The sequence below is a fragment of the Acartia tonsa genome, chromosome 1 (assembly GCF_053477335.1).
Source record: "Acartia tonsa isolate MP-2025a chromosome 1, ASM5347733v1, whole genome shotgun sequence".
Lineage (NCBI taxonomy): Eukaryota > Metazoa > Arthropoda > Copepoda > Calanoida > Acartiidae > Acartia > Acartia tonsa.
This window is the reverse complement of record NC_137260.1, coordinates 4657450-4675945: the sequence shown is the minus strand read 5'-3', so window position 1 is coordinate 4675945 and position 18496 is coordinate 4657450. Positions and strand designations below refer to the sequence as shown.

Genomic DNA, 18496 nt, shown 5'->3' with positions numbered 1-18496 from the left:
CAAGTACTTTATTTTTTTCATGTCATTCATCAAGTGACCAAGTAAGGAATGTGGTTGTCTTACAAAGCAACCAGAACCATTTCATATCAGCCATAAATCGAAATATTACTACTTGGATGTTGCACCAGATTTTCATGCACTCTGACATTAGAGTGAAACACTAGAGAGAGAAAGGGTTATGTGACTGTATCTGTCCTTGTGCCGACCCTCAATTGGGTCATTGAAAATTTACCAATGGTGTTGGTAATATTAACACAGCCAAGTAGCAGAAAACAATTTATTATCAGACGGAAAGGTCATTTAAATAACCAAAAATCTTTGTTTGCTAGAAATTCCTTTTTATTATTGTGTCTGATTAACCATCTAGGGTAATATAGATATTCATCGCATCGTATTATAAACAGTTTTCCGCGGATATAAAAACGTACAATTATAAGATTAAAACTAGTTTTCTAACCCCCAAGCCGAAGGCACCGTCTAAAAAAATGTATTAATATCATGATTGTGTACATCCATATATTCGTAGAAATCTGTTTATAACACGATAAATGATTTTTCAGTGTGGATTAAAACCGGTTTTAGTATTATTTTTACCTTGTAAAGTTAGAAAAGCAGACATGCTTCACATAAACAGAAGGAGGGTTGAAGGAGTTCACCAAATGTGTTAACCGTTTCTGAAAAAATAGAATGTATATTAAATTAATAATTTGAGGCAGAAAGGGTACTCAAAGTTTTAAAGCAAGCTATTTCATTGGTTGGCTTCAAAACTTTGGGTATTTTTGTTTAATCCTTTTTGGTAAGTTTTATAATTTGAGGTCCAAACTTTTCTTCTAATAATTTCAATGTACAAATGAGGGAATTGCGACAAAGCCCAAAATACATAACTTTTGCACCACTTCGTCTTCCTGTGACGACATATTCTCCATTTTTTTTTTAGGGATTTTCTTTCCCACTTCTCCTCATTTTATGACGTCACAGGAAGACGACGTGGTGCAAAAGTTATGTATTTTGGGCTTCGTCGCAATTTTGTATATCATCATTGGGGTGTAATTTAAAGTCTATTGTCTTAGAACTTGAGATCCCTGTAACCTGAGGTGAATTCTTTAAAAAAAACTGTTGCCCCACTAAAATCAGTTTGCCCCAAATTTTATTTTAGTGAGGTAAAATTATTCCCTCTAAATTCTAAGTTTGCCTAACGGATTTTAGTGGGACAAACTGATTTTAGTGGGGCAAAAGTATTTTAAGAATTCACCACTGTTCATTATTTATTTTTATGTATACCATTAGCAATTATATATATGACAATGATTACATATCAAGAAAATAAATATTGAAAATCTTATTTTACACTGACTTAAAAGTTAAAGGCAAAAAATGGTCTGCATGTTAAATCTGGATTACATGCTTGACAAGGATGTCATATCAGAGAGAGAGAGAGAGAGAGAGGGGACGATGTGTTATTTATTACGCTAGTCCCCAAAGTTTTATATTAATATTTTGGGTACAGGAAAATCTAACACATACCAAGAAATTAGTCTTTGGTTACTTTCCCTCAGCCAATATCCGCATAGACAAACATAAATCAGGATTAATAGCTTGACAAGGATGATGACATCCAGAAACTTCAAAGTATTTTTGAATTTCCGGATCCTTAACCAAAAAGTGCCTGCCGAGCTCTTTTTTAAAATAAGGGGGGGGTGAATTTTTCTTTTCTTCATATGCCTAACCCCCAAGAAAGGCACTAACCCTGCAGGGCCTATGTATAAAGTGCCCTTACCCCACGGGCTACCCAGTACTTATCATAACGTAATCTAAACTAAAATAACGAAAAAACAAACGAAAATCAACTCGTTACCCCCTATTTCTTTCTTTTTCAATTTTGTTGGGGGGTTTCAGTCCTCAACAAGGCACTTTGGGGAAAAACACAAAAACGTCAATAAAAAATAAGAAATTAAACAATTGAACGAAGCAATGATTGAATGACCAGCAGACAGACAATCATATATAGAGCAGCTTCGCTCCTAACCGTAAGGGGTGTATCGCCGCCGTATGACAAAATGACAAATGGCACGGCTTTTCCAATACTCAATTATGCTTAACAAATTTTAATCAAAAATTTACTGCTACAGTTAGCTTTGAAAAAGAGCTTATGCACATTTGTGGTGTGATTTTTACATAAAAAAACATTCTAGAACCGATTGCATATGTAGGTATGCATTTTTCCTAAAGAAGGCATGGCTTAATACAAGGCTAGGAGGATGGCTATTAATAATTTTCTTTCATAAACGGGTTTTCTACTTTTTGTTTTGTTTTGTAGGTTAATTCAAAAAGTTTATATTGTATTAAACTTTTTAAACAATAGAAAAGTTTTTTTATCGTATTGTATTATAGACAGCTTTCCGCGGATAATGAAATGAAAAATTATGAGATCAAAACCAGTTTTGTTAGCTCAGAAGTCCGTCCAGGTATTAATTTTATGATTATTATTTTTCTATTCAAAGAAAATTGTCTGTAATCCGATGATATACATGATTTTTCAGTATAACTGACAACCTGTTTTAATCAATCGGTTTGTAAGGTATACTGGAAATGTAATAATGTTATTGTATAAGTTTTTTTTTCTATTTCCAATCCCTTCAAGTCCTGACTTCAGTTTCCTAATAAGGATTAGGTTTGTCTGTCTGATCCTCGGTGTTTTTTAAATGAATCAGATTTTTTATGCATAAAAAGTTCTTCTGAACGTTAGGTTTCAATTTTAACACCTTAATAAATCATTATTAAGCTTTAGTAGGAAGGGACTTTACAAGCTTGTTCTGCCTAATAACTTTGGGAGATAATATTGTTTTTTCAAAACTTTCGTATAAATGATTTTATTCTACCTATGGAGTAATTTTGTTTATCAAAATTAAAAGAAAGTTTAATCCACAAAGAGTATAATTTGGTTTGAGTTCCATATTAATGTTTATCAACCCTTTCTCACTCATTAACTTTAGGAAAAAATAAATTTTAGAATTTCAGTAGAAACTTTCCGTTACCTCTTGTAGATTTTTGTTTTATTTTAAGAACACTTTTAAACTAAAGTTATGGTTTATGTAAGTATGTGAGAGTTAGGGCTTTAGGTTAAAATTAAAGATACTAGATATAGATAGAAAATTGTTTCTTTTAAATTGTTTAATTTTCCTAACTATATGACAAAGAATTTGATTTTTTTTACAAATTTCATGCCAGTAAATATTATAATATAATATAATTCGTATTTTCCCTAAAAATGCCTGTAGAGCAATGAACCCCCCCCCCCCTATATATAAGAGAGGGGACATTGGGGTGTTTATTACTAGTCCCCAAAGTTATATGATAACTTTTTCTTATTCGTTGGCTTAACAACTTTGGTGACTTTTACTGAATTATGATATGTTGTGTGTCCAAATGTTTCAACCACGAATTGTAATCTGCAAAGGAGGTAATTTTGAGTTTCATTATTGCATTACACCAATTTAAAGGCCAATATCTTATCCCTTTACATCCCTAGTTTACCTCTATTACATATACCTCTATTGTATAGTTCTCTGTATATATGCTTGTCCTTGATTCATACAATTATACCTCTATATGTATACCTCTATTGTATAGTTCTCTGTATAAAATGTATATATGCTTGTCCATGATTTATACAATTATACCTCTATATATGTATACCTCTATTGTTTATATGCTTGTCCTTGATTCATACAATTATACCTCTATATGTATACCTCTATTGTATAGTTCTCTGTATAAAATGTATATATGCTTGTCCATGATTTATACAATTATACCTCTATATATGTATACCTCTATTGTTTAGTTCTCTGTATAAAATGTATATATGCTTGTCCTTTATAAATACAATTATACCTCTATATGTATACCTCTATTGTATAGTTCTCTGTATAAAATGTATATATGGTTGTCCTTGATTAATACAATTATACCTCTATATGTATACCTCTATTGTATAGTTCTCTGTATAAAATGTATATATGCTTGTCCTTGATTAATACAATTCACAATTTATACATTTGTACGCCTTTAATACATGGAGCTAAAGGGATAAGAAAATGGCCGACAATTTGATTTACATCCTCAATAATGAGTCACAAATCTTCTGTTGATTGCAATTAGTGGTTAAAACGTTTGGACACTCAACTTAAGGAACAAACCAATTAAAATTAAGTCCCCAAAAGTGTTATGCCAACTAATTAGAAAACGTTGTTATAAAACTTTGGGGACTACTACATATAATAAAAAGCCCAATGTTCTCTCCCTACCTGACTTTAATTTGTATAAATTATAATTTCTGTCTGGTTGATGAGGGATCAGCCAATAATTAACAAAATTAACCCTTATACTTTAAGATCATTGATACTCGAACACTGCTCGAATGTATGTTTATTAAGATATATAAGTTTTCCGGAATTTTAATGTTAGGGGGAGATTTGAAATCTGCATCAAATTTTAAGGATTTTTTAAAAAATTCGTTTTTTGTATAATTCTTTATCTAAAAGCGGAAATGCATTTTAAGTTAATTAATTTTGACCAATAGGATAGGTGGATTTTAAACTACCTGCGCTCTAATTGGTTGAATGATGTACGCCATCCAATCAGAGCGCAGATTTTTTAAATCCACCAATCACAGATGCCAAAATTAATTAACTTAAATTGCATTTCCGCTTTTAGATAAAGAATTATAGAAAAAACGAATTTTATAAAAAAAATCCTCAAAATTTGATGCAGATTTCAAATCTCCCCCTAACTTTAAAATTCCGGAAAACTTATATATCTTAATATTTATATTGTATAACCTATTCAAAAAGATATAAAATTCTCCCTCATTTCTAAGCTAACAAATATATCACACTCTGTTGGAATCTGTATAATTTATAGTCTAATGCGCCCTCCCTACCAGCATAAGTTTACATTCCTGGGGTAAAATGGTATACTTAAATTTTAGTTGTAGAAATAAGGAAAGTATGTTTGAGTTATCTGAGTGTGTGTGTGTGTGTGTGTAGTGTGTGTGTGTGTGTGTGTGTATGTGTATGAGATAATAAATTAGACTGTCCTTAGTGGGGGGGCCAAGGAAAAATCTTTAGAATTTAGAAAAATCCAATCTCTGGCGGTATTGAGACACTCAATATAGATATTATGATGGAAACTAATCAATTTTGGATTAGGATCAGGCAGAAAATTAATATCTAGGTGCCCTAAGACATATTGTAAAGCATAGACGTCCAAGGGTGGGGGTAAAAGGGTTTTTAATATATCCCCCACAAACTTTGAAACTCCTTATCTTACCGCCCTTACAATTTTTTAAATACATTAGATTACCGCCCTCAAAACCTTGAAACCCCTCAATTTACCCACCTTAAAATAAAAAGCTTGGACGTCCCTTTTATATAGTAATATTTGCTTAACCACTAGCAGCTAGGGGATGGTGGGGAGGTCAGAAAAATAGCCTAAAACTTCCCAATTACATTTATAAAGCTTCCCTGAAAGGTACAACCCATTCGGACCAACTGACGGACGGACCTTTGAAATTAAAGAGTAGCTTCGCTAAAAATAGCCATTAATGAAAGAAATCTTTAAATAAAAGCCATAAAGATATATCCTTTTATATTAAGTAGTGAGGTTTTTTTAAAACTAAACTGATTGAGTTTTGGGAAAGCTTCATATTGGTCCCGTAAGGTTTTTATCTTTCGACTTAAGCCTATGGACGGTTTTAGGCTATTGTTTGCCCTCTTCTTGCCCCTTTGAAGAAAGAGCCCCCAGATGCTAGTGCACAGCCACTAGTTACAGTATCATTATAACTTAAATGGGTTACAAAACGTATCCTGTATAGGAGAAAATGCACTTTAGAGAAAGTTTTTTTAAAAGAACTAAATGTAAATTACAAAAATAAGTTTTATCCTTTCTCCTTATTATGATAACAAAAAGTAACCAAGGTTAGTTGGGATTGGGGGAATCTTAATGGAGGGGTAGGATTATTTAAGCTTGGGGGGGGGGGGGTATTCAGAAAGGGAGGGGACATTGGGCAGTTTATCACACTAGTCCCCAAAAGACTAAACAACTTTGGAAACTTTTAATGAATTTTGATTGGTTTTTACTAAGTTAAATGTCCAAACGTTTCAACCACTGATTGTAATCTACATAAGGGGGAATTTTGTGTAACATCATTGGGGATATACATCTTTCATTGTCTTATCCCTTTAGATCCCTGGGGGGGGGGGAGGGTATTACCTTTCTTCAAGAAACTTTGAATAAAAATGGACTGGGGGTTAAAATCTAATAAATTTACAACGATTTTTTAAGGACACCTCAAAATTAACGGTTTATTAAGTCCTTTAATATGGTTATTGGGTGTTTATAATTAGGTAATTATAAAAAAATGACTTAATTTTGTTCGTAAAGGTTAATTGAAGCAAGATTTTTTAATCAGTTTTATGTGAAAAAAGCCTTGTTTTGTGACAAATTATTTTCTCATAATTCAAAAGTCCATCAAAATTCCGTGCTAAAGTCACTCACAAAGTAGAATCACAATGAAATTAAACCTCGAGCTTGTTTGCTATTGTAATGTTATACTACAGAAAAATTATGACTTTAGGAGCTATTTAAAGTGCCATGAAGTAAATTAAACTTGATAAGGGGTGAGGAGAAAAATTCTTTGATTCTTCTTATAGATATCAAAAACGTTATATTAACAAATCTCCTCACCCAATTATCAAAATGAACAAAATTTCAAATCCTTAAAATTTTGGGGAAATGACCCCAAAATCGCGATACAAATTTATTTTCATGAAGATTAAAATAATTGGCAGAAAAGTTTGGATATACATTGATGTAAATACCCAGTGATAAAATACAAAATCATTCCTTCTGTAACGAACAAGAAAATGTTATTATAAAGCTTTGGGAACTAATGTAATAAACAGCCCAATGTCCCCTCCCTCTCTGCATAATAATAGTTTTTAAACGTTTGAACACTCAACTTTATGAACCAACCAATCAAAAATCAATTAAAGTCCCCAAAGTTTTTTAGCCAACAAATAAAAAACTTTATTATGAAACATTGGGGACTAGTGCAATAAACAGCCCAATGTTCCCTCCCTCTCTGCATAATAATAGTTTTTAAACGTTTGAACACTCAACTTAATGAACCAACCAATCAAAAATCAAAGTCCCCAAAGTTGTTAAGCCAACAAATAAGAAAACTTTATTATAAAGCTTTGGGGACTAGTGCAATAAACAGTCCAATGTCCCCTCCCTCTCTGCATAATAATAGTTTTTAAACGCTTGAACACTCAACTTAATGAACCAACCACTCAAAAATCAATTAAAGGACCAAAAGTTGTTGAGCCAACAAATGAAAAAAAACTTTATTATAAAATTAGGGACTAGTGTAATAAACAGCCCAATATCCCCTCCCTCCCTCTAATGCCTGGCAAAGCGCAGCGGCGCTACTCTACAATTCCTACCTCTTCACTGTAGGTGAGCTTGATGGTCTCCACCTTCTGAGTTCTGTCTTTGTGGTAATGGAAATTATTTCTCATGGAGAGAGACTTCATCAACTCCATTGTTGTTTGAGATCCAACCTTAAATAAAACAATAGATATAAGATATACGTGGATAATATGACAGGGGAAAATTGTCGTCAATTTAGGTTGCTTTACACTGGTCCTCATTTATTGGAAAGTTCATTCATCCAGTAGAAGGGGAATGAATGGGGGTATCATAATTTTAGCCAGCTGCGAATACTTTATTAGAGTACATGAAAATCTAGTGCAACATCCGAGCAATAATATATCGATTGCAGTAACTTTGCTGTCATTGTCAGAAACTTTCAGCTTTTATTTTCACTCAATGCTATTTTGATAAGATAGAAGTATTCATTTGTTTTAAAGTTTTGTATAGTCATTCCTGAGACGATTAAGCATACTATTGGAAGAATTTACCAAAAAAATAAGAACTTCCATTATTTATTTCAACCAGACTTTATATTTAATTTCAAAACAGTATAAATTGGTAAAAATAACAAAAAAGTAGAATAAAATTAACTGTAAGAAAAATACTAAAAAATATTTTAGTGTAAAGTGACATAAGGACGGACGGACATACTCGTGTCATAGAGTAGCTGCGCTAATACTTAATAGTTATTTCTCGCATCGTATTATAAACGGCTTTCCGCGGATATAGAATTACAATTATGAGATTAAAACTAGTTTTTTTAGCCCCGAGGTGACGAAGTCACCGGCTAAAAAAACTAGTTTTAATCTTATGATTGTACATTTCTATATTCGTAGAAAGCTGGATATAATACGATGCTAGACATAGTTTTTTCGTATGGATGAGAACCGGTTCCTATCCACCGGATTCGAATGAATACGAGAAAATATTTTACCTTTGGTACTCTGTTGAAGAATAATATTTCTTTCACAGCTTTTCTCGTATTATTTAATTCTGCGGGGTTCAACTGAAAATAATAAATATCAGAGATCTTGAATCAACAAATTAAGTCCCCAAAGTTTTTAAGACAATGTTAGCATCCCTGCAGGCCTCTAGGGGCACTTGTGGGAAATGGGAGGGACAATCTAAAAGCAAAAAAATGGGAGAATATGTTTTCTATTATTATTTCTCATGAGAGGGTGGTGGTACTCTACCCCAAAATAGTTATTAACATTCCGGACATATAGGAAGCTTCACTGTAAATGAAGAACCAATATAGGTTGCTAATATAGTCTCAGATATTGGTCAATTCGTTCCTCCATGGTCAGGAGATGGAATGGGGTGTATCGTTATAATAGCCAGCTAGAAGAAACATTTTATTAGGATATACGAGAAAATTTCACAATATCCATGCATTCTATATCCATTCAAGAACCATATAGGATTCAGCGGTGGGCGATATTTTTTTCAACAGACACACACACACATACACATCCTGTTACTTTTATATAAAGCTAGATGTTAGGAGTAGGACTAGAACTTACCACCCCATAAGCATCAATATCCTCCGGCCACTCATCGCTGCCGCCGCTAGAGGTGATTACACGCCCCCCATCACGTGATCTGGAGCCAGCTGTGGCCAAGTCACGTGACTGGAACCTTCCTGAGCTTGACACTCCCTAAAATTAGATAGATAGATAGATAGAGGTGATTACACGCCCCCCGTCACGTGACCTGGAGCCAGCTGTGGCCAGGTCACGTGACTGGAACCTTCCTGAGCTTGACACTCCCTGAATTTAGATAGATAGATAGAGGTGATTACACGCCCCCCGTCACGTGACCTGGAGCCAGCTGTGGCCAAGTCACGTGACTGGAACCTTCCTGAGCTTGACACTCCCTGAAAGAAGTTGTATCAACTTTTTTTTTTATAGCTAGCCGGTCCTTTTAGTAAGTAGTAGATGTAAAATTTTTCATAGAATTCAGATATGCAATCGGTTTTTTTTGTAGACCTCTTATTTTTTAAGTAATTTAAGTTTTTTAAAAAAATAATTAAGTCGCTTTTAAGGTACTAAACATAACAAAAAAAAGAAAGAAAATGGCCATTATGAACAAAAATAGTAAGATCTTTAATTTGACACCTTACTTTTTCAATTCTGTCAGGTAATTATTGAAAAAATCGATTTTTTTAAACCCACTAGAATAAAAACTTTGAACTCAATTTTATCATTTCACAAGTAAAAAAATATGGGTTCATATATACCTTTAGAATCAGAAAAATATTACAAATCCATTGTAAGCAAAATTGAAAAAAAAAGTTTACAATATAGTATATAAACTACAATAAAAGAAATTATATGAAACTATTATATTATATTATACAGGCAACCATCTTAAACCTTGTTTTGGGGGTAAAAATGGGAAGGGGGTAAAGAGCGGGTAAAGAGGGGGTAAAAAAGGGAAGACGATAGTGTTGCCAGAACAAAAAATACAATTGGCCATTTTTTAATTTTTTAATTTTTTTACTTTTTTTCAATTTTGCTTACAATGGATTCGTAATATTTTTCTGATTCTAAAGGTATATATGAACCCATGTTTTTTATGTCTGTTTGAGAAAATATTTAGGTCTAAAGTTTTTATTAAACCGAGGTTAAAAAAATAGATTTTTTTAATAATTACTCAACAGAATTTTAAAAGTAAGGTGTCAAATTAAAGATCTTACTATTTTTGTTCTTACTGGCCATTTTCTTCTTTTATTTTGTTGCGTTTTAGTACCTTAAAACCGACTTAATTATTTTTTTAAAAAACTTAAATTACTTAAAAAATAAGAGGTCTACAAAAAAACTGATTGCATATCTGAATTCTATGAAAAATTTTACATCTACTACTTACTAAAAGAACCGGCTAGCTATAAAAAAAAAAGTTGATACACCTTCTTTAAGATTTTAAGCTTAATGTGAAAATCATATGAAGAACAGAAAATAAACCAAGATTTTTAAAGGTAAACACAGACATACACACAAACATTATTTTCTTTTTCATAGATATGCCTTTTTGTGTTTCTGTGACCGCTAGCTTTGACCGGATATAATGACCTGGGTCCTTTGCTGGTGACATTTTTATCATATTACAGAAAGATTGCAATGAGTAAGACCATTATGATGCATCCTTTAAAACAGCACGTGGCCCCATAGGCGTCCAAGGGGGGGGGTAATGGGGCGATTACCCCCCCCCAAACGAATTTGGGGGTGCCGTAGGCACCACCAATTTTTTTTTCATTTTACCCCCCCCCCCATTTAAAATTTACCCCTACCCTTGGGGTGCCGTAGGCACCCCCAACCATTTAGGAGGGGGTATTTACCCCCCCCAAACAATTTTGGGGGGGTAAATACCCCCCCCAAAATAGAAAATCTCTAACAAAAAAAATTTTTGCGCGCTTCGCGCGCATTTTTAATACTAAATTTTTGATAAAATTTAAATTACCCCCCAAAAAAATTTTACCCCGGGGGTAAATTTTGGGGGGGGTAAACAAATTTTACCCCTGCCAACAGATTTCAGGGGGGGTAATTACCCGCCCAAGCAAATTTTACCCTCGGGGTAAAAATTTTGGGGGGGGGGGGGGGGTAAAAAAGCTTGATAAGGTTTAACTACTTTTAAGCTGTGTGTTTATTTTAGGATTGTCTCTTTTCAACAATAGCGCAGCGTGGTCTTTTGTTATTGATTACCTTTTGATGATGAGCTCCGCCTCTTTGGATTTGGTTAGTTTGGACTAGTTCTTCATAATTAGCTGCTGAGGGTCCACTTTGTTGTACCTATACATATATAATATTATCTATCTATCTATCTATCTGTCTGTATATCTATCTATATATCTATCTGTCTGTCTATCTATATGGTTATTTTGGACTAGTTCTTCATAATTAGCTGCTGAGGGTCCACTTTGTTGTACCTATACATATATAATATTATCTATCTATCTATCTATCTATCTATCTATCTATCTATCTACCTATCTCTCTATCTATATATCTATCTTCTATTTATCTATCTATCTATCTATCTATCTATCTATCTATCTATCTATCTATCTATCTATCTATCTATCTATCTATCTATCTATCTATCTATCTATCCATCTATCTATCTATCTATCTATCTATCTATCTATCTATCTATCTATCTATCTATCTATCTATCTACTCACCTCTGCTAATTTAGAATTCAATGCTTGTGTATGAATGAATAGAAAGAATGTGGTAGATAATGAAACAAGAGCTATCTATCTATCTATCTATCTATCTATCTATCTATCTATCTATCTATCTATCTATCTATCTATCTATCTATCTATCTATCTATCTATCTACTCACCTCTGCTAATTTAGAATTCAATGCTTGTGTATGAATGAATAGAAAGAATGTGGTAGATAATGAAACAAGTGCTATCACTTCTGTTAACCTGAAATAAAAACAAAAATGCTGTTAATTTTCATTGAATTTATCTAAAATTTTATAATAGTTGTTCATCTCATTGTATTATAGACAGCATTCCGTGGATATTAAAATAATAAGATTAATAATAGTTTTGTTAGACACGAAAGACCAAAGTTCCGGGCTAACAATACTGGTAATGATTTTTTCTTTAATATCAGTGGAAAATTGTCTGTTCTACGATGCTATACATAATTTTGCATTATGGCTAAAAACCGGTTCTAATCCAACGGACATTAATCGTGATTGAATGGTACAAACAAGCAGTGTTTAAACTTTTCGACCAATAATTTTAAACCCCAGTAAGGGTAATTTTGTTCATAATAATGAAGTGGGGGTGGATCAATTCATCTTGCATTGTCTTATCCCTTAAGATCCCATAAGAACAATAGAGAAATTTTTATATTATATTATGTCCTTAAGCTGAATGTACTTTAGTGTGTGGGTGTGGGTGTTTGTTTTAACCAGGGATCTAAAGGGATAAGACAATGGCCGATAAATTGTTGTAAATCCCCAATGATGAAACACAAATTACCCCTTCTGTAGATTAAAATTAGTGGTTGAAACGACGGACACTTTACTTAATGAACCAACCAATTAAAATTTTATAATAATCCCTAAATTTATAAGAAAACGTTATTATAAACTTTGGGGACTATTGTAATAAACAGCCCTATACTGGTTTTAACTTTTATAAATGTCAATCTGTATCAATATCAGTCCGTAAATCCGTTTGAATTAATTAGCTGTTGTTTTGACAATGGCCGATAAATTGTTGTAAATTCCCAATGATGAAACACAAAATTACCCCTTTTGTAGATTAAAATTGGTGGTTGAAACGCTTGGACACTTTACTTAATGTACCAACCAACTAAAATTTTGTAATACTCCCAAAATTTATAAGAAAACGTTATTATAAAACTTTGGTGACTATTGTAATAAACAGCCCAATACTTGTTTTTAACTTTACTAAATGTCAATCTGTAACAATATCAGTCCGTTAATCCGCAATGATATGCAGAAAATTTAATTAACTTGGCTGCTGTTTGACAAAGCCATTATAATTCTTTCCTCTCATTTTGCTTATTATCCTTTTTTTCTATTTTTTTTGTCTTACTTATATGGCCCGTATGAATACAATGTGCAAATACACATTACTGCATACTTCCTAGTTTTTAGGAAACTGCCATTTGGGAAGAATTTTTTTTTATAAATTAACCATATCAATAAAATTTGACTGTATATATAAATGTATATAATACTCATTTAATTAATTTATTATTGTTTGTTTTTTTATGTATGTACACCCAAGAATAATAAATCTAATCTAATCTAATGTAAAATATTTGTCAGGATTTGCAGATCGACGGACGAGGTAAATTATATTCCGGATGCTCATTGCTAAAGGGAATCTTCACCAAAACAAATCAGAAGTTTATCTTGAATAGCAGGCGAGAAAATCCCATTTCCTCAGACAAAGAAAGAAGACGAAGAAAGTTCTTCACAAAATCAGCATGTTACGTCATAAAAACTAGGGATTATCCATCTGTTTTTTAGGGGTTTTCTTTCCCATTCCTCCTTTCCTCATCCCTAATTTTTATGACGTCATTGAGGCACTTTCTTCGTCTTCCAAAGAAAGAAAATTATTAAATTAATTGAAAAGAAATTGAAATTTGTGAAACTAGTTTGTGTATAGTGTTTAAATACACAATGGATGCCTAATATACATGGATATTATGACAGGAGAAAAAATGTCGTAAAATGTCGTCAATCTAGCTTGCTATCATGGAGCTCGTTTATTGGTCAGTTCGTTCATCCGGTAGACGGGGAGGGGATTGGGTAATGGGGGAATCGTTATTTTGGCCCACTACGTGATTCATTTTATTAGAGAACGTGAAAATCTGGTGTGCTATCCAAGTAATAATATATCCATTAATACACATATGTATATATAGCATACATGGTCCAGTAATTAACCGTGATAAAGCAGAAATTTTAGTAGCCTGGCCGGGTTCCAAAAATATTTATACTTTGTAATAACATCACAATTGGAGGCTATAGCACCCTGTATCTCTACTGTAATTGTATGGAATTTATATAACGTTGGACACATTGCCCCATAGGCCCATTCTGTGTCAAACGCAGAGGCATACACACAAAACAGTTAGTATATGGAAAATATTTCTTTTCTTCTTGATTAATATTTTTCCTTTATAGAATGACTAGCGGCTACGCCCCAGTGGCTTTTAGGGACACTTGAGGAAAGAAGGGGGGAAGTCAACCCCCTTTTTTTAGGGAAAATTTCTCTTGGAAAAATGAAGATACCCTTCCCTAAAATAGCTATAAACCTTCTCAGGACCTATGAGACGCTATCCTTTTAAGGTTGACCATATCTGTTAAGCGGTTCGCGAGATTCTTCGGTACACACAGACAGACACAGATCCTGTAACTTTTACATCAGAGGTGGATACTTAAAAACACAAAGTTTTAAGTATCCACCTCAGGATTATTAAAAAACGATTGAGGGATTAATATTAAATTGATGTACATCCCCAATGATGGTAAACAAAATAACACTACTACTATGAACCAACCAATCAATATAATATGTAAGTCAACCATAACAACTTAAACTGTTATAGTCTTTATTAATAAATTCAAAATAATTTATCTTTCACTCGCCCAACTTCAACTCACAAAAATCTGAAAATATGGTATGGTCATAATCTTAATTTCCAGGATATTTATGGGACACAGAGAAAATTGAAATTTTTTTTCTACTTGGAGCAAAAAAAGTTTTCAAGATAAGGGGTAATTTATGGATTTTTTATATTATTGTATATAAGATCAGGGATCTAAAGGGATAAGACAATGGTCGATAAATTAATGTACATTCCTACCTTTTCTACCATACGATTGCTTCAACTAAATGAACCTACAAATCAAAATTTAAACAAAAAGTCCTAAAGGTTGATAAGTCAACGAATAAGAAAATGTTATCAAAAGACTTTGGGGACTTGTGTAATGAACAGCCTATTGTCCTCTCTCTCTGATAAAAGATAATTTTATCTTATATTTTTTATAAAAATGTTTAAAATTTTTAGTTTAATGTTAGTCTTTACATTTTATAATAAAAATGATAAAATAAAGTAGAAATGGCTAAATTAGAAGTTTTTTTTAATTATAATAATCTATGAATTAGCTCAGCATTTTTAAAGATTTTTAATGGATATATTTTTAACGCCATTGCATTCAGAAAATATTTTGTATACATCTTCAGAAACAAAATTCTGTTGGAAAAATGAAATGAATTTGAGGAATTAAACTGCACTGATTTTCCAGAGTAATCATTAGCAGGGTGATTTCCCTCAATTTGGCTTGCGAGCTAAAGATCACCCCCCCCCCACTAGGTTAGGTTATATTGGTTAACCCTACAGCGTTAGGTACCCGTTGAGTATAGGGCCGTCCGCAGGGGTTAGAAATGAAGAAAAAACAGTAACACTACCACTTATAAGACTTCAAACATTGGGTATTGGCTCTTGGCAGGTTTTGAGCTATTTTATGAGTGTTTGGTAGGCAAATCTTATCATGAGAAAGAGCTACATAAAAGAAAAAACATTCTTTTTTTAAATAGTAAGTGATTCTTACAATTTATTTACATTTTAACAACTAATTTTGGTGCATAAGGAAAAAAGATGAACATCAATTTATTGGAATTTGAACAAGAAAGAAATATATTTGAAAAATCATGACTTGCTTTTTTTATAAATCTGAAGGTGTTGAAAAAAGTCTTCTTAAATTTTTCAAAGTTCAAAAGACATAAAATTAGAAATTATATAATTATCTTTTGCAATTTTCAAGGATTATTTACCTAAATTGTATAGATACGGCTTCAAGAATGGATATAGAATATACGTGGTGAATATTATGACAGGGGAAAAATTTTCGTCAATTTATGTCGCTAACAGGGACATCATTTGTTGGTCAATTCGTTTATCTAGTAGAAGGGGAGGGGTTGAGTATAACGGGGGTGAATGCGGGTTATCATTAATACAGCCAGTACATGAAAATCTGGTGCAACATCTGGTGTAATCATAGATCGAATATAAATATGGCTTCAAGAAGGCGGAAATTAAAAATGCAGAAAGTGAGATACATAGTACATTAACATACAAGGGTGGGGGTAAAGGGATGTTTAACCACCCCCCCCCCCCCCCCTCAAAATTTGAAAAACCTCATCATTTTACTCTCTAATTAATATTAGATTACCCATCTCAAACCCTTGAAACCTCACATTTACCCCCCTCAAAATAAAAAGCTTTGACGTCCCTAGCATAGTAAATAAGATACAGCTTATCTGATGGAAAAAAAGGGATGTTTACGTTTGACCTATTGACGAAATATAATTCATTAAGACATCTAAGTGTGTAATAGTTATTTATTGTATCGTATTTTAAACAGCTTTCCGCAGATATCAAAATAAAAGATTAAGTCCCTTTGGGGAAAACTGGTATTAATTTCATAATTTTAATATTCGTGAAAATTTCTGTAATACGATGCTATACATGATTTTTCAGTTTGGATGAGAAACGGTTCTAATCCTGCGGATATTAATCGGTTTCAAAACCAAACTAGAAATATAAATCTTGAAATAAAGTTAATTAAAAGCAAAGGATTTACAACAAAGCCTTATCAATAAGATAACAGCGGGTAAGGAAGAGAAATTTGCTTGTGGGTAAATATTTCTTTAATTACATTCAAGTCACAATAGCAATGTTTGCTATACGATGCAGGGTGGGAGGGGACATTGTGCTGTTTATTACACTGGTCCCCAATGTTTTATAATAGCGTTTTCAAACTTATTGGTTCAACAACTTTAGAGAATTTTCTTGAATTTTGATTGGTTGATTTATTAAGTTGAGTATCCAAACGTTTCAACCAATGATTGTAATCTATAGAAGGGGGTAATTTTGTGGCTCATCTTTGGGGATGTACATCAAGTTATCAGCCATTGTCTTATCCCTTTAGATCTCTGCAGTATATCATATGTTTTAGATTTCTCATATAAAACCAGATTTAACTAGAAGAAAGCAAATGGTATGAAAATTTTTCATGGTTTGGTCCTAGAGTTATAAATTGATTTTATTATCACAATAGAGTTAGTCTTTTTGTGGGTATAGATTCTACTGTTATTATTTGTTGTTGTATAGTTAAAGAAACCCTATAAAGATGCTGTATGGCTTCACAAGTATTTACCGTTACAAGTAGTAAATACATAGGGGTAACGGGTTTCTTTATTTTTATGGTCGTGTGCAATTACGGAAAATATAGAAAGCTATACTTTTTAAAAGCGAAGCTTTTTCTATAATTAGGGTCGGTCCGTCCGTCCATTTGTCTGTAACGGATAGCTTTTTTCGTTAATTTAGGCATGTTAGAATTGTCCTATCGATTTCAAACTTTGCATGGTGATTCCTGTATTAGTTTAGGTACGATTTAGAAAGCGTAGCAACTCTATAATCATTACCAAAAAGTCCGTACGTCTATTTTATATTTTGAAGTGATCTAATCATCCGATTGATCTGAATTTTGGTATATTGATTCCTGGGACAACAAAGTATAATGTTATAAGCCAAGCAACTCTATAATCAAGTCCTAAAAATGTAAGTATGTTTATAAACAATATCCTTTATCAAGCAGTTTTTCAACAAATTTATTTGCTTTGACTCTTATACATTTATATTCTGATTATTTAGTTCTGACACTATACAAGTGCTTCAGTGCGTTTCAGTGCTTCGCTTTTATGGATGTTGTCATCCTTGTTTACAGTAAAAGATAAGCATCTCATTAAATAGAAAACAATTATCCCATTTAGACAAAAATGATAAAGCCATCCTAAGAACTAAAGGCGGCTTTCTTGAAAAATGCAAGCTCAGCGGCCAATCTTTTCTAGAGTTTTTTTGCTTTATAATTTGAAGACATTTTTTAAATAATGATTTTTCATTAAGGAAGGTTATTAACCCCATATATGCTAAGGATCTCTAACCTTTGCATATTTTGGGGGGAGGGGGAGTATACGATCTTTATAGAAGTATATTTGATTTGTTTTAAAGAGTTTGGAAAATTCCTTTCACTATCCCCACTCCCCCTATATATTAAAAGCATAATCAAAAGGCATACATATTTCTACAAAATTTTTCATTTTTTTAGTCATCTTCGGAAAGGACGATGCCTTCAAAATTATCTTTAAGTAACTGCACATCATAATATCATCATTTAGTGCTTGCTTTCTCTAAAAAGACACTCGTAACTTCGTTTTTATAGTCTTTTTTGTCAAGAGAAAATCTTTAAGAAATGCAAGTATAATTCTTATTGTAAAAGCGATATGGAGGATAAGGAATGAGACAATGAACGATAACTTAATGATAAACAAAATTACCCCATCTGAAGATTAAACCTATTGGTTGCAAAGTTTTGACACTTTAGTTTAAACAAACCAATCAATATTCCTAGTACATTTTGAATCTTAAGAGGC

At 32.5% G+C, this 18496-nt stretch overlaps 1 protein-coding gene across 2 annotated transcripts in view; it reads right to left on the bottom strand.

The window, feature by feature from the left end:
- The window catches only part of LOC145334157 (uronyl 2-sulfotransferase homolog pip-like), a 102236-nt gene that overhangs the window by 51667 nt on the left and 32073 nt on the right, over positions 1–18496 (bottom strand). For both annotated transcript variants that reach the window (XM_080179539.1, XM_080179606.1), the window contains exons 2-7: positions 11845–11932; positions 11199–11285; positions 9021–9155; positions 8432–8503; positions 7509–7625; positions 595–674 (exon numbers count right to left, since the gene is read on the bottom strand). In XM_080179539.1, the coding sequence (XP_080035665.1) occupies positions 595–674; positions 7509–7625; positions 8432–8503; positions 9021–9155; positions 11199–11285; positions 11845–11932 (579 nt within the window). The remainder of the gene's footprint in view (positions 1–594; positions 675–7508; positions 7626–8431; positions 8504–9020; positions 9156–11198; positions 11286–11844; positions 11933–18496) is intronic.